A 16,573-nucleotide genomic window follows, 5' to 3' on the forward strand; every position below is an offset into this window, starting at 1 on the left:
TATAGCTGTCAAATTACGTCTCACATAGTTGTGATGTAAATCGGATAAAAGTGAATCGAAAAGAGAGTTTTGTTTGACGAAAATTTGAAGAAAATCCTTATTAGAAGCGACTTAATCGCTTTTAGTTTGACTTGAAAAATTTGTAGTATCTAGTACAAAGAGTAACCAATGTGAGAAAATGTCATCAAAAATTTGCTTTCAAAACCAATTATAATTGTTAAAATATCAAAGAAAATGTTTAGATTTGTTCTAAATGGTAGTTTGCAACATAATAAAAGCACCTTGATTAGATCAATTTTGGTAACTAAAAGTACAACTATTTTCCGAAGGAAACATTTATTCTATTAAATTTAATTCATCCAACCAGTATTCAACGAAACAATTGCCCAAAAAAGTTCTGGCAACCGAACCGAAAGCGATTGATGATCTTAAGCCGCATCACAAATATGGTGGAAATGAAAAATATTCATCAGATCAATTGCACACATTGAAAACGGTGAGCTTTGACGAAATTCGTGTGGAAACTATTGCACAAGAAATACCAAATATCGTTCAAAATGCAGCGGTGGTTGAACAGAAGAAACCGATCATCAACTGGGAACCAACACCACTAAGTGACTCATCGAAGTTGATAAATCAATATTTGATGCTATCGAAAATTCGTTTAACCAGTAAGTTTTGTTATTGGTCACTAGAATTATTGGCAAATACATCATGAACGAGTGACAAAGTTTTTTTTTGTTATGTAACATTTTAGCTTTGGTCGTTATAACGACAATGGTGGGATATGGAATAGCTCCCGCTCCATTCGATCCATCCACGTTTCTGTACTGCACAGTGGGCACTGGTCTATGTTCAGCTGCGGCGAATGCTGTAAATCAGTACCATGAAGTTCCATTCGATGCCCAAATGGCACGAACGAAAAATCGAGTTCTCGTCAGAGGGCAACTGACACCGTTGCATTCAATCAATTTCGCAATTGCATCGGCTTTAATTGGAAGTGGTCTGTTATATTTTGGAGTGAATGGATATGCAGCCGCACTAGGGGCAGGCAATTTGTTTCTATATACCTCAGTTTATACGCCAATGAAGCGATTTAGTATTTTAAATACATGGGTGGGATCTGTCGGTAAGAGTAGTTTGTGAACAAGCCTCGCATAAAATTGCTCGTGTGAATCGAGAATCAAACAAATGTTCATGTTTTTTAGTGGGCGCAATACCTCCAGTCATCGGCTGGGTTGGTTGTAGTGGTGCGTTTGAGCCTGGTTGTTTTCTATTGGCAGCGTTGCTTTACTCATGGCAATTTCCTCACTTTAATGCACTTTCGTGGAATTTAAGACCGGATTATTCAAGAGCTGGATACAGAATGATGGCGGTCACAGATCCAGCACTCTGTCGGCGAACAGCATTGAGGCATACGGTCGCATTGAGTGTTTTCTCAGCATTGGCTCCAGTACTTGATGTAACCAATATTTGGTTTGCTCTAGAAATGCTGCCGTTAAATGCGTACTTTATTTACTTAGGTAAAGAAAACATCAGCAGACAACCACAATTTATGAATTTAACGCATTTATATGTTATTTGATTTCAGCTTACAAATTTTATCAAAAATCTGACAGTGGAAGTTCACGGAAATTGTTTCGATTCTCATTGATTCAACTACCAGTTTTAATGATATTGTTCTTTGTAAATAAGAAAGAATGGATAAGCAAGAAAGAGACTATAGGAAAATTAACTGCAGCACCATTAGCAACTGATGCATCAGCCATGATTGCACCAACGATAAAAGCTATTCTGTAAATAGATTATCACTTATAGAATAGGTTTTTAAAATAAAGCAATTGTAGTATATATTTGAAGAAAAAAGCCTTTTTCTGAGACCGATTGTGTTTTTGAAGAAAAAAAAAGATGGAAATAAAGATAAAGAACAAATTATTCAATTTTCAAACATATTCATACAATTTTTTTTGGTGTTATATAAACAGTCTTCCAAAGCAGATTGAACCTGTCAACACGAACGATTTGCGCTGGCAACACTGTCGAACCGAAATTACACCGCCAAAATTGCGCATAACCTCAAATGTCATTTTACCGATGCCATCGTTTGTATATTTCATTTCACATAAACGTCTGCCAAACAATAACGCACTATTTGAACCAAAGGTGAAAAAATACCGTACTGTGCATACGTTTGTTGGATTATTTTGTTACTTTTTCCTTTCATTTTGTTGCGTGATTTCTTGAAAAAAAGTGATTCATCAAAATGAATTTATTCGAAATTACCCTCGACCAGCACATGGACATGATAGAATACGCTGGAAATACGCTAGACAAACATGATTTAATAGACAGTTCAGCACCCAGTTTAGTTGAAGTTCGTATTTTATTATCTATTTTCTTTTGAAATGTTGTATTGTATTCTTGTTTGTTAATTGTTTGTGGCAGGTTACAGGCATAAGTCAACATCATATGGCTACTGCGAGTGGTCTTAGCGAATATGATTATCAAAATTTATCGAATTTGACTTTGGGGTTGAATAACCTTAATCAACTGGAGTTAGTCAGCAAAATTCCAATTCCACCCGAAATTATGGAACATTTCAGGAGTATGTGGATTTGTATTTGTGTTTTTTCTTTCGATCTCATTGCATTATTTTTTTTCACATTTCACCGAACATAGATATCAAATGTCATTGTATGATGGGGCTTTTTTCGGAAATCGGACGGGCTTGGTTGACAATTGACTCGGATATATACGTATGTTTGTTTTTGAATTCTGATTTTAGAACTGATAAAATCCACTTTATCGAAAACAATTTTTACAATTGTCCAACAGATTTGGAGTTATGAACATGGTCGTGATGTTGCTTATTACGATGGACTGACTGATTTAATTGTTAGCGTTGGTTTAGTGAAACCAAAAGCCGGTGTATTTGTATCAGATGTAAAATATCTACTAGTTTTAACGACGCCAGTTGAAATTGTGATTTTGGGCGTAACATTCGGCGATCAGACAATTTCGTTGGGTTCATCAAACCCATACGATGAGATGCAATTGATGAACAAACCAATTTTCATTTTGAGCACAGACAATGTTGCCATCACCACAATTGTTGGGACAGATGATTCACGTATCTTTTTGGGTGGACGTGATGGTAACTTATATGAAATTTCATATCAAAACGAGCCAAGTTGGTTTGGCAAACGTTGCAAAAAAATCAACCATTCGCAAAGTGTTGTGTCCTACATTGTTCCTGGATTTCTGAAATTCTTCTCGGAAGATGATTCGATTGCGAAAATTGTAGTCGACTCAACTCGACAATTGCTGTATGCATTAACTGAAAAAGGTGCAATTGAAGCTTGGTATATTGGTGCAGATGTGAATTCGATTCGACGTATTGCACGTATCTCACAAAATGATATCGTACATCAAGCAAGCGCTGTTTTAAAGTAAACACACAAGCTCAACATCTATTTTTTTAAATTAATAATATAAATTTTTTTGTTGTTGTTGTTTTTTTCAGAACCGTTGATGCAACAGTATTCAAACCAATAGTATCGATAAGTGCCCTGAAATCGCAAGACTGTTTGAATTTACACTTAATTGCAGTGACCCAGTCAGGTGTTCGATTGTATTTTTCAACAGTTTCATTACTTGATGTGTCCAATGCACAACAATTTGCGAATTTACCAGGCGGCGAAAGACTTGGGGATAATACACAACCAAACAACTTGTATTTGCAACATGTTCGTTTACCACCAGGGTATACAGCCACCGCAACGAGTGGAAAACCAAAACTTGTTCATTCCTCATACCATAGCAATGGCACAGTGTTGATGGTGTCGTCTGCACAACAGGATCAAGATTTATTGTGGTCATTGAGTTCAGAGCCATTTCCAATGCGGCCATATTTAGCAGAATCGTCAACTGTTTTACCATTAGACGGACAGGTTTGGGCCATTGCAGAGATAATAACGCCCAATAATGAAAAATCCTTGAATATGCCATTGAAAAATGATCGAACGAATACAAAAATTGTTCTACTTACAAACCAAGGAGCCTACATTGTGGCGCTGATAAAACCAATGGGACTTCTCATGCAACTTTTGACGGTGTGTCATGGTCCACATCATGATGCCATTAAAAACTATTTTCAAGTTCAGTCCGAATCACAAGCTTGCTTATCAGCTCTACTTATTGCATGCATGGAAGCGTACAGAGGCACTGAAATCGGTCTGTGGGCAACACAAGCATTCATTCTATATGGCGGTGAACCACAATTAGCTAATCGAAATCAACTTTACAGCACATTTAATGGTAACATAAATTTTTTATATTTTTACTTATTTTCTAGCAGTGCTTTAAAACCTTATTTTTTACAGAAACACAAGGTGGAAATCCAAATATAATGGTTTCAACACCATATCCAATGGGACAACAGCAAATGTCGGGTATTGCATTCAGCCCCATATCTAGGAATTTGAGTGAAAGAACACAAACTCAACAACCGCAACCATTTGCAGTCCAACAACAGCAAGACATCAAATATTCGCCAAAACATACTGGTCTATATCTGTACTTGATTCGCTTGCTGCGTCCGATTTGGAAGAAAAAGTGTATTGTCTCCACTGATGGCGTGTCGTCATTGACACACGAGAATTGTTCGGAAATTTTACATGAATTGTATGCACTGAAAGCCTTCCTTGAAGATACGCCACTAAATAATTACTCAGGTACAACGATCACATTAAAAAAAATTTAAAATTAGAATAATCAATTTTAATATTTCCGATAGATATTTCATCGGCGAGTGCAATAAACAGTGAATATGGCCAAACGTCAATGATGCAGCAAAAGAATCCATTGGAACAGGCCATGGTTGATGATGAAAAACGTTCAATAAATGCATTATCGCTGTTCATCAGTTAGTTTTGCTATCAAATCTTTTCATTCAAAAATAATTTCTAATGCGAGATTCATTTATATTTCAGAACATACGTGTGAAGTGATTGCACTTTGGAAGATTTTGTGTGAACATCAATTTAATTTACTATTCCAAGCATTACCAAAGGATGAACAAATCTCACTGTCGGCCAGTACATTTCGTGATTTAATACTTTCACGCACCGATACATGTTCTTTGTTTATTGTCTCTTTGCTCAATTCATATTTGAATGACAATTCAACAGTCAGCTCAATTTCATCCAAATTACGCGATGTTTGTTCTACACTGTACCGACACGAAGATGCTGTTCTTTATAAAGCAACCGAAATTTTGATGCTTTCCAAATCATGCGCCGATGAGGAAGAACGACAAAATAATTTGTACATGGCCTTACAATTGTGTAAAGACGCAGCACCAGATTTACCATTGACAAATATTTGCCAACAATTTACAGCGGCCAACTACTATCAAGGTGTGATTGAACTGTGTGCAGTTTGTGCATCGAAGAAAGATCCAAATAATGCTGCTTTACATTTTTACAATAACAACGAACCAATTGAAGATCAAGAAGGATATGCCGCTTACACTACACGAATGAATTATTACAAATCGATCAAAGTAATGCTTGATCAAATTTATCACACACAAAGTATACAAAAACAGAATGCCCAACAAAATCAACCATTATTGGCTCAAGTTGATAATACATTGAACAACAATGTTCTCGAAACAGTTGCTCTAGCATTACAAACATCAGATCCCCTGCTTCATGTTTCCATTTATGAATGGCTTCTGTCCTACAACTTTCTTTCTGAGCTGCTTAACATTTCGGAACCAACGTTGGGAGAGTTTTTGGTTCGTTCAGTACTCAAATCACCACAAAACATCAAATTGGCCGATTTGTTGTGGAAATTCTATGAGCGCAATGGTCAACATTCGGCTGCAACGAAAATCTTAGTTAAATTGGCATCATCACCAAACAGCGAACTACAATTGACCGAACGAATCGAATATTTGGCCCGAGCCGTCATGTGCATGCGAAGCGAATCGAATGGTTATTCAGCCACTAATGGAGTCACACTCATCGATATCGAAGACAAAGTAAGTGACGAAAAAAAAAACACAGTTCTGATAGTTTACAAATAGCAGAAATATGTACATGTTCTTTTTGTTTTCATTTTACAGTTGGAAATCGCACGTGTTCAAAAAATGATTCTCGATGCACTGTCCGGTGTGAATAAACACGATGCACAAAATGCGTGCCAAAATCTTAACTATCAATTATACGATATTAATGAACTTTATGCTGATTTTGTTGAGCGCTTCGATTTGAGCGAATGTAAATTGAAAATTTTGCATTGTTCACATCACAACGATCCGTTGTTGATTGAATCAGTTTGGACGGAAATAATCAATAAAGAACTTGAAAACCCCGGATCAAATGAGGAGAAAATGACACGTTTGCTACTAAAAATGCAACTTCTTTCAAAGGAATATGGAACAGGTGGTCATTGTTTCCCACTCGCATTTTTGGTACACGAGATAGAACTACGAGCTTGCAAATTACGTTTGAGTCCATCACCAGTTCCCGAAACGCTCATCAATTCATTAAATATTGACGCTGATTTACTGCTCGACATATATGCTCGAATGATTTCGGTTAACGAGAGAATATGGTTGAATGAAGGAAATGAATGGCATTTGGTTGAATCAACAACACGTTTGGTAGACATGTTGACGACACAATCACATTTGATTCCAATTCGTGGCAGAACTCGTATTGTGGCTAAAGCTCATGAATTAATATCGGCATGCCGCAATCTACTTTATCCAAAACCAAACACCGAAATCATGCAAAACAAACTCCATGAAATCGAAGCAAAGCTTAAACGAGTCTTATACTAGACACACACACACACATACATACCTACATAAATTAACGTATTTTTCGAGATACATTTTGTGTTTTATATTGCTTAAGATAAATGAAATGGAAATAAAGTAATTGATTTTTTTTTCTAAAAAAACAAGTTCAATATTCTATTTTATTTAAAATTCTTTCGATAATAATTGTTCATTTAACTATTTAAAAAGGACTTCTTTTGAATGTTGCGGTCCAAATGATATAAATTGTAAATCTGGTAATACCAAAATGGCGGATACGTATTTGTCAATTATAGCATTAGGTTGTATACAAAACATATGTATTTGCGGCAAGCTACCCTTTCTTTTTTATTAATATTTTATCTTTTTACGGTGATTGACCTATAAATTCGGTTGAGAGTAATTGAATTTATTTTTAAATATATTTTAAGCATAACTTCCATTGAGTTGTAAATTTTATTCTGTTAGTTAAATCAAGTGAAAATAGGAGATGGAATCAGTTAAAGCAGGGGAGATGCAAGCATGTGAATCTAATGAGGAAAATGCATTAATTATTGATACAGAAAAAGAGTTAAATCCAAAGGTGTCAAACAATGGAAATGAAGAGATAGCAAGCTGTTCCATGGACGACACAAATGAAAAAATTGCATTGGTAAAACCGAATTGTGGAGACAGTATATCGATCGAAGTAGCAGTGGAAGAAAACAAAATCACTGCAGTAAAAGGTGGAAATGAATTAAATGATATTTTTCATACACCCGATGCAACTGACAGTGAATCCGTGCATGATAAATGTGATGAAGAGCCAATGAATATTGATGAAATACTCGAAAGTGTGCATGCTGAATCGGATGTTGTTGCGAGCAGTGATGAATTTTGCGAAGCTCAATCGCATGCAGATGAGGAAGAAAATCATCGAATCGATGGTGGAACACCGCTCATTGATGAAAAAATTGGTAAGTTAAAATGTTTTAACAAATTATACAATGTAAATAGATATCTACAGATATTTCGTAAATAGTGCACTCAATTTAATGCATCTCTCACCTCAGGCGTTGTGCCATTGTTTGAAATGATTTAAAATGTTTGTATTCATGGCTGCGATATTTTTTGCTTTTTTCTTAAAATATTCATTTCATACAATGACACCATTGTTATATTCAGCATACACGTTGAATAGGTGCTATTTACGAAATATCTATATCAACATTGTATGTGACAAATATTGCAACTTAACAAATTTTCAAAAATTTCCTCTAGAAACTATCGAGCAAGATGGTTTATTGTCTGTCAATGAGAATCTGAACATACTGCTAGAAGAGGAATCAATCGTAATGCATGACAGTGCACCAGAAAACATTCATTCGACGGACGATAACCAAGTCGCTGAAAATTCGGAGGGTGTTGACAAAAAACTAAATGAAGCAGAAGCGGATTCAGAAAAGGATGCTAATCCACCACCGAAAACAGACACACTAGACGAACTGCATGATAATAATGAGATCGTTCTAAATACAAATGATGCAACGTCAACCACTGAACCTAATGAAAAACCAGTCGATGAAGCTATTGCAGTTACTGTTGAAAATACAGATCAAAATCTTATAGTTCAACAAGGCAATGATAAGACGAATAACAATTTCGAAGACGATTCTACAATGGAAGAATTTGATAATATTTTAGAATTTTTGGAAGAAAATGAAGAGATTTTTGCAGGAGCCGATGAGATGACCAATATAAACGAAGTCAAAATCAATGATGCCGAAACAGAAGAACAATCGAACATTACGAATGACGAAGATTTCATTTTGAAATTGACGGAAAATGTAGAAAAAATACTCGAAACTAATGAAAAAAGTATGTCCACGTCTATAGCTGCCACGACCAATGGAGATTCATCTTCAGAAGCAGAACAAATACCAGAGAAAGAAGTGCAAGGGCAAGAAGAACAAGAGTCGAAGCCACTGGAGAATTCAGTAAAATCAGAAGGGAAAATGCCAGTGCGTGAAGAATGTTTGAATGTTGATTGTACAAAGAAAAGTGAAATTTTTCACGAGGCAACGGAATTCGTTATTAATCACTTTCATTTAAATAAACGTTCGAAAAAAACTATGTTTATTTGCGATGAATGTTACGATGCTGTTGTTGATTCATATGGTGAACTATGTGCTGCATTGGAGGATAAACAGCCGCTCTTCCTTAAAAATATCAAATATTCTGAGTTAGTTGAAATCATTGATAGCAGCGATGAAGAAGATGATGATGACGATGGACGAAATGATAGTACAGAAAATAATCATTCATTTGACGCTGAGACATTGGCTTTAATTGAAGACAATTTGGAGACTATTATAAAGGAAACATTGGAAAAGGTCGATATCGATCAACAAATGGATTGGAATCGTCAAATTTTGGGGTCTACTGTTGAGAACAACGAAAAAAACTTTTCCGAAATGATGAATGAAATGCACGATTTACAGTCTCGAATAGATAAACTATACAAAAATACATACAGCTTGAAACACACACTTACGGAAGACATACAATCACTCGATCTCACGACAATGTCAATCACTCAAATATGCAATGATAGTTATCCACCGCCTTATCCAGGCGATTTAAAACACCCAGATATTGAATACAACACACTCTATTATACATTTCGCGCTAAGCTTACATCACGCTGGCTACCTTGCAAGGTGACCGATAAAATTGAAGTAAATGGACAAACTGAATACACAGTTAGATTCTGCCGAGAACGAATAAACTCCACCAATTTCAAGTCAGTTTTACGAAAACATTTGGCGTATGGTCGGGTTCCTGATTATCGCTTAAATATTGGAACGCGTGTAATCGCTGTGTTTGATAATACCGACAGCAATTCCCGAGATAAATCTTTGCCAATCAAAAATAACTTTTCGCCAGGCGTTATTGCGGAACCTCTGAGTTTATACACAAACTGGCGGTATTTGGTCTTTTTTGATGATGGATGGGTACAGTATGTGCATCATGAAAATATTCGTGTCGTTTGTGAAAACACCGAAAATGTCTGGGAGCTAATTGAAGAGCCGGGTGCAAAAACATTCATTGAAGGTTATGTAAAGGAATGCAAAAAGAAGCGTCCCATTGTTCAGGTTCGTATACAATTCTTAAAAAAAAAAACAATATTTTGTTGTAAACTTTTTTCTATTTATTTAAATTTTAATATCATAAATCAAAAACAGGTACGAACCGGACAACGGATTCAAACGGAACTGAATGGAAAGTGGTACAATGCAATTGTCAATAAGGTGGAAGGTAGTTTAGTTCAGGTATTTTTTGAAGAGACAAAACGATATGAGTGGATTTATCGTGGCTCCACACGTCTTTTCCCACTCTACAAGAAACTCAATCATATAATAATGTCTGCAACAAATCGACATGAAGCAACTATTGAATATATCGTAATTGACGATGATAAAGAACCAGAACGATCAACAGAGCCACCGGTTGAAGAAAAATCTCAACCCAAGACACCACCATCGAAAACGGCAACAATTCAACGAACATTCGCATCACAGGCAGCACGAGATACACCACAACAAAAGCAACGTGAACAAAAACGTGCCGTAGCAAAGAAAAGTACAGTATCCCAACCAAAACCAACAATAACACACATGAACAACTCTACAATCTATGTAGATGAAGACAAGCCAAAAGGTAAAGTTGTATATTATACAGCCAAAAAACATATTGATGTAAAAAAGTACATCAATCACGGATGCAAGCCCAACTGTTTGATAGAGGTTCAACACAATTTAACCACGTATTCACCATTATCGAAACCACTTCTGTCTGGTTTTGAACGTCAGATTTGTAAGACTAGATTCAATAAAAAATATGTTGTCTACAAAGCTCCATGCGGGCGACGTCTTCGTGACATGCCCGAAATGCATAAATATTTGCGATTGACCAATTGTAAATTAAATGTAGACAATTTCACATTTGACCCATTGATCCATTGTTTGGCTGAGTACGTCATTGAATCATATGTCATGAAAAAGCCAGATTTATCAGATGGAATTGAAAAAATGCCAGTACAATTGGTCAACTGTTATGATAGTACCATGCCACCACCATGTACATATTCTGCTAAACGCATACCTACTGAAGGCGTCGGTTTAATTTGTGATTCAGACTTCTTATGTGGCTGCGATTGTACCGATGACTGTTTGGATAAAGAAAAGGTAAAAAATAGAATAAAAAAAGTCTAGTGTGATAAAAAAAAATAATATTTTTTTTTGTACAAATCTAGTGTGCATGTTGGAAATTAACGTTACAAGGTATAAAATATGGAAATCCTGATACACCTATTGAAGATGTTGGTTATCAATATAAGAGGCTCAATGAACCTGTCCCAACCGGAATTTATGAATGTAATAGCCGATGCAAATGTAAATCAAATTGTCTTAATCGGGTCGTTCAGCATCCGATACAACTGAAATTGCAAGTGTTTAAGACTGTGAATCGTGGTTGGGGGCTCAGATGTTTGAATGATGTACCAAAGGGCAGCTTCATCTGCTGTTATGCTGGAAATTTATTAACAGAAACGGCGGCCAACGAAGCTGGAGGAGATCTAGGTTAATTAATTTTACAATTACCCTAGCCAATTTATTAATTAAACAATTTCGTTTTACAACAGGTGATGAATATTTTGCTGAACTTGACTATATTGAAGTTGTTGAAAACATGAAAGAAGGTTATGAGCCAGATGTTGTTAACGATGAAAATGATTCATCTGGATCAGAGGATGAAGATTTTGATGTTGAAATGGAATCATTACGTACGCGTAACGATGACAGTGACGACGAATTTGTTGCCAGAAGTTATACTGCAAGTGAAGATTCGGAAAGTAGACGATACAGTACACGAAACTCGGTCGATAAACGCAAAAAGACGGATCACGCGACAACCAAAGAATCAGAGAAACGTAAAGAACGTACCAGTTCATCGGATGAGGACGGTGACGATGTAAGACAGGTGAAAAATTTTATGGCCAGTAACACAATGCCTGTGAACGAAGATGCGGACGATGATCAAAATAAATCAATTCGAAAATTCTTTGGAAAAAATGAAGCAGTTTACATTATGGATGCTAAAAAGGCTGGCAACATCGGCAGATATTTTAATGTAAGAGTAAACAAGTACATCAATTGGAATGCACAAATATTAAAGCATTGTATTTTGTCTATTTACAGCATTCTTGCGGGCCAAATCTATTCGTGCAAAATGTATTCGTCGATACGCATGATTTAAGATTTCCATGGGTGGCATTTTTTGCATCTACACATATTCGGGCCGGTACTGAACTCACTTGGAATTATAACTACGAAGTGGGAAGCGTTCCCGGGAAAGTGTTGATTTGTCAATGCGGCGATGAAAAATGTCGTGGTCGCATTTTGTAATTTCATTTTATCAAGAAAGTTTCAGTCATTTAATGTTTTAGCAATGAAATAAATTTAAATGAAAGAAATGATTTTGGTAGTTTTTTTTTTAAATAACATTTTCGTCTTTATAAAAAAAGAGAAAAAATATCAAAGAAAAATGAAGTGACGGTCACAAAAAGAGATAAATGGTTTCCAAAAAAATGACTAAATAAAAGTGTAAAAAATAATAACCTTTTCGGATATTTTGCGACTTTTATGCCAGCTCGAGCTATATTTTTGTGACCATTTCAAACAAATTCAAATAAACTAAGTATATGTATTTCGTATAAATTTTTATGGTTTATTGACGATTTCTTTATGTTGACATTTTCGCAGTACTCTCTCGATATCTCTTAGATTACGAACAAAAAATATCGCAACAAATTTTGGTTATGTTAAGAATATTGTTTGAATTATCATAAATTTTTCAATCGATCAATCCACCACGAAGTGCCAGAACTAAATGAAGAACCGAACCACCTTGGACCTTGTAATCGGATGCAGTTTTGTCGTCGTTCCTAAAAAACGCATGGAATGAATGAAGAAAATTATGCTAGAGCTTACGTCAAACAGATTTATCACGTTGAAACTAAACAATTACATTTGCTTTCCTGAAAAGATCAAACGTTGTTGTTGCGGTGGTATGCCTTCTTTTTCTTCCACTCGCTCCTTGATGCGGTCAACTTTATCTGTGGGCTCAATATCGATTTCGATTTCCTTGCCGGTCAATGTCTGAAAATCAAATCAAACATATTTTATAAAAATGGGCTCCTTATGCGCGTATGCGGCATACTCCAACATCGATAAATTATCGAGAGAAAAAATATGCCGCAATACAACAAATCACAAGTCATCATGCTATTTGCTAAATATTTATATTAATCTAGAAAATGTCTTTAAGTATACACTACCTTCACTTTGATCAACATTTTTAAGATAAAATCTTAATTTTCTTAATGTGATAATCAGAAATAAAATAGCTACAAATTTAAGTGTGAAATTGTGAAACGCACCAAACGAAATGTTTGTATCTGAATGTAAATGAAAAGCAATTGCTATTTATGACAGTTGAATGCGAGAAAAAATGAGTAAGAAACTTATGTGTGGTTCATAGCACAGAAGCGGTATTTAACAAAATCCAAAACAAGATGCCAGATTTTATTTTATTTAGAAATGTAATTCTATATGTTTTTATATTAACATAGGAAATATTATACAAAGAAATCTGCAAATAATGATAATTTAGAGAAAAAAATAAATATTTTCATGGAAATTATTAACTCGATGAGAACAAACCATTAGGTTAACCGGTAAATTTCGAATACGTATTACGTATTACGTGTGTTAGCCGCCTGTCAAACCATACGCATGGATTTTGTTTCAGTGGATGACGTACGACGTATATTCCATCTTTTTCTCAAGGCAAATTCAGCAAGGTATGACACGATTCTTTTTGATGCCTCCAACAATTTTAAAAAAACTCGTGAAATTATTGGAACAGTGATCAAATATTGTCAAAGAAATGATTATAAAGAATGTTTCTATAAGAAATTCATCGATTTTTGCATCGATGCATCGAATTTCGTACGATGATTTGTGATTAAATTTGGTTGTGTAAATGTTACTGTATTTCTTTGGCGTGTGATGATTGTTTCATGTTTCGGGTGTCCCGAGTGATTTCAATGAGAATAACAATTATTGATCGAAAAATCAATTAGATTTAATTGTGACAGTGTTTTTACGAAGAATAATTAATGAAATTGTGAAAATTCTCCATATTTTACAGATGGTAGCATCAAAAATCATTAAAGCGGGAGGCGCTGAGCCTGATGAGTTCGAAAAAACCGTCAGCCAAGCTTTGCTTGAATTGGAGTTGAACTCTGAATTAAAACCACAATTGAGAGACTTGTACATTACACGTGCTCGTGAATTGGAATTTGCCACCAAAAAGGTAAGAATCGGCTCGAGTGTATTACAGTAAATAACAATCGGACGGAAATGTGTTCAGTAACAAAGCAATGTGTTGATAGTGACAATAACCTCAAAATTCGCATTTAGTTTCAAGTATTGGTGATGTTAAACTAAACGATAACAATTTTCATCGAAAATCTAAGTGCGATAGATTAAAACCATTTTCTATTTACCATTTAATGTAAATTCAATTGCTAAATGGATATAAAAATGGTGATAAAATAAATTTCCCAACCAAATTCAGTGAAAATGATTTGTGCTTTATTTGTATTGCTGTTTCAAACGAAAAAAATAAATAACGAAAATCACATTGACTCGTTGCTATTGTCAAGTATTGATTTCGAAATGATTTAAAACACAATTTATTGAATTGAAATTAATAAACTGATATTTTCAGGCTATCATCATCTATGTTCCAGTTCCAAAGCAAAAGGCTTTCCAAAAAATCCAAACCCGTTTGGTTCGTGAATTGGAAAAGAAATTCTCTGGCAAACATGTTGTGTTCGTTGCTGAACGTAAAATTCTGCCAAAACCACAACGTAACACACGCAATCCATTGAAACAAAAGCGTCCACGTTCACGAACATTGACCGCCGTTTTCGATGCCATCTTGGAAGATTTAGTGTTCCCAGCTGAAATCGTTGGCAAACGTATTCGCGTCAAGTTGGACGGTTCCCAATTGATCAAGGTTCATTTGGACAAGAACCAACAAACCACCATCGAACACAAGGTGAATATATTTTAGATTTCGTGATCATAATTTATTGCCATCGTGTTGCTCGTATGATTAGCACAAATTATCAACGAGTGTCTAAATATTTGGCATAAATCATTGTGCCTCTTAAGCTTTACAAACAGATGAGATTTTATCGAATCTGTGTGATATTATAAGAGGATACATTCATTAAGAATAAGAAAGAATCAGTGGTTAACTGCATTGCAATCGATCGATGAGTTTGGAATTTGTAAAATCGGCATAACATATAAAATCTACAAACAAAAAAAACATCATTGACATTATCAATGAAGTGTAATCGATTGACTTGAATTATTGCCATTGTGTTGCTTATATGATCAATTCTCCAGATCAATGAGTGTCTAAATATTTGGCATACAGAAAAACATTCCATTTACAACTTTACTGTTTTTCTACTTAGAATGGAATTATCAGATATACGAGATGGAAACAATAGATTTCATTTATTAGACTAAGAAATCTTCTTTGACTGAATATTTTCTAATGATAATTTGAATCCTTTTTCTTCTTTCTCTCGCAGGTCGATACATTCACCTCAATTTACAAGAAATTGACCGGCCGTGAAGTTACATTCGAATTCCCAGAACCATACTTGTAAACAATGGAAATGGATGCAAACATCAAACAAAAATAAACCATTGAATATTTTATTCGATTAAAACGGAAAACAAAAATAAAATGAATTGTTTTTACTTATTTATTGTCTTTTACAGCTCTTTTATAAATTCACTTGTAAAGCAACTGTCATCAGTAGAACATTTTAGCAGTTCAAATGAAATTGGAAATCTTAAATTGAAAGGGTAAAGGTATTTTGACTATATTTATGGTTGAGTGGATGTTAACAGGCTATGTTCAGCTTAACTAAGTCAACTATATCCAAATAATGCTGTCGGTTCAATGGCTATGCTGTCTAAATATTCGTACTAGATTTCTACAACCTTTTGAATATCTTCTGGGACATGTTGCATTCAAAACACTTCGCAATAAAGGGAGTCCAAGGACTAGGCCTTAAAATTGGCCATTATTATTCTTTCAAAAGTTTCAAAATACACTTAATCACAACATTTCAAAATAACTAACATTCCTATTGCCTTTTATCTTATTTTTCAAACTCACTTTTAAATTAAATTTTTTAATATCATATTTGACGGCCTAAGAAAACAATAACATACAGAATATTCTGCAAAAAGACGAATACAAATTTATGTGAGCAAAAACCAAATATACAAACAGACAGCGCAAAGATAAAACATACATAAGAAACACATGTAAGTAGGCTGTTTTACTTTTGCGCTGTCTGTTTGTATATTTGGTTTTTGCTCACATAAATTTGTATTCGTCTTTTTGCAGAATATTCTGTATGTTATTGTTTTCTTCTTAGGCCGTCATTTATTCCACAAGACATTGGATATTTTCAATGTTTTTCGTATAACCACGAACCACTGTATAAAAATGCCATTCGAATAAACAATAAAAACGTCATTTCTTGATGTGTTGTAGTGAACAAATATTTGAAAGCAATAATTTGAATCAAGGAATCAAGGAATCAAA

The 16,573-nt window shown here is 34.8% G+C and overlaps 5 protein-coding genes across 5 annotated transcripts; 4 read left to right on the forward strand and 1 right to left on the reverse strand.

Annotated features, from left to right (window-relative positions):
• Positions 1-1,880, forward strand: LOC116338025 (protoheme IX farnesyltransferase, mitochondrial). The gene is made up of 5 exons (XM_031763051.1): positions 1-300; positions 368-671; positions 758-1,129; positions 1,209-1,523; positions 1,592-1,880. The coding sequence occupies exons 1-5, from the start codon at positions 235-237 to the stop codon at positions 1,798-1,800; spliced, it is 1,266 nt and encodes a 421-aa protein (XP_031618911.1). The 5' UTR covers positions 1-234; the 3' UTR covers positions 1,801-1,880.
• Positions 1,881-2,105: 225 nt separating this feature from the next.
• On the forward strand, positions 2,106-6,976 carry LOC116338122 (nuclear pore complex protein Nup154). The gene is made up of 9 exons (XM_031763195.1): positions 2,106-2,374; positions 2,446-2,605; positions 2,680-2,756; positions 2,836-3,449; positions 3,524-4,317; positions 4,383-4,733; positions 4,796-4,924; positions 4,992-6,046; positions 6,131-6,976. The coding sequence occupies exons 1-9, from the start codon at positions 2,264-2,266 to the stop codon at positions 6,848-6,850; spliced, it is 4,011 nt and encodes a 1,336-aa protein (XP_031619055.1). The 5' UTR covers positions 2,106-2,263; the 3' UTR covers positions 6,851-6,976.
• A 206-nt stretch (positions 6,977-7,182) lies between these two features.
• On the forward strand, positions 7,183-12,344 carry LOC116338143 (histone-lysine N-methyltransferase eggless-like). The gene is made up of 6 exons (XM_031763227.1): positions 7,183-7,785; positions 8,090-9,963; positions 10,054-11,055; positions 11,124-11,448; positions 11,511-11,998; positions 12,067-12,344. The coding sequence occupies exons 1-6, from the start codon at positions 7,320-7,322 to the stop codon at positions 12,271-12,273; spliced, it is 4,362 nt and encodes a 1,453-aa protein (XP_031619087.1). The 5' UTR covers positions 7,183-7,319; the 3' UTR covers positions 12,274-12,344.
• A 226-nt stretch (positions 12,345-12,570) lies between these two features.
• LOC116338081 (NEDD8) lies at positions 12,571-13,351 on the reverse strand. Its single transcript, XM_031763137.1, has 3 exons — positions 13,206-13,351; positions 12,896-13,026; positions 12,571-12,812 (listed from the first exon to the last, which is right to left on the reverse strand). Exons 1-3 carry the CDS (start codon positions 13,221-13,223, stop codon positions 12,722-12,724), a joined length of 240 nt encoding a protein of 79 aa, XP_031618997.1. The 5' UTR covers positions 13,224-13,351; the 3' UTR covers positions 12,571-12,721.
• A 290-nt stretch (positions 13,352-13,641) lies between these two features.
• LOC116338148 (40S ribosomal protein S7) lies at positions 13,642-15,701 on the forward strand. The gene is made up of 4 exons (XM_031763232.1): positions 13,642-13,730; positions 14,081-14,245; positions 14,663-14,995; positions 15,543-15,701. Exons 2-4 carry the CDS (start codon positions 14,081-14,083, stop codon positions 15,618-15,620), a joined length of 576 nt encoding a protein of 191 aa, XP_031619092.1. The 5' UTR covers positions 13,642-13,730; the 3' UTR covers positions 15,621-15,701.
• Positions 15,702-16,573: the final 872 nt, after the last annotated feature.

Source organism: Contarinia nasturtii, unplaced genomic scaffold (assembly GCF_009176525.2).
Source record: "Contarinia nasturtii isolate CC-2019 unplaced genomic scaffold, AAFC_CNas_1.1 Cnas_scaffold_350, whole genome shotgun sequence".
NCBI lineage: Eukaryota > Metazoa > Arthropoda > Insecta > Diptera > Cecidomyiidae > Contarinia > Contarinia nasturtii.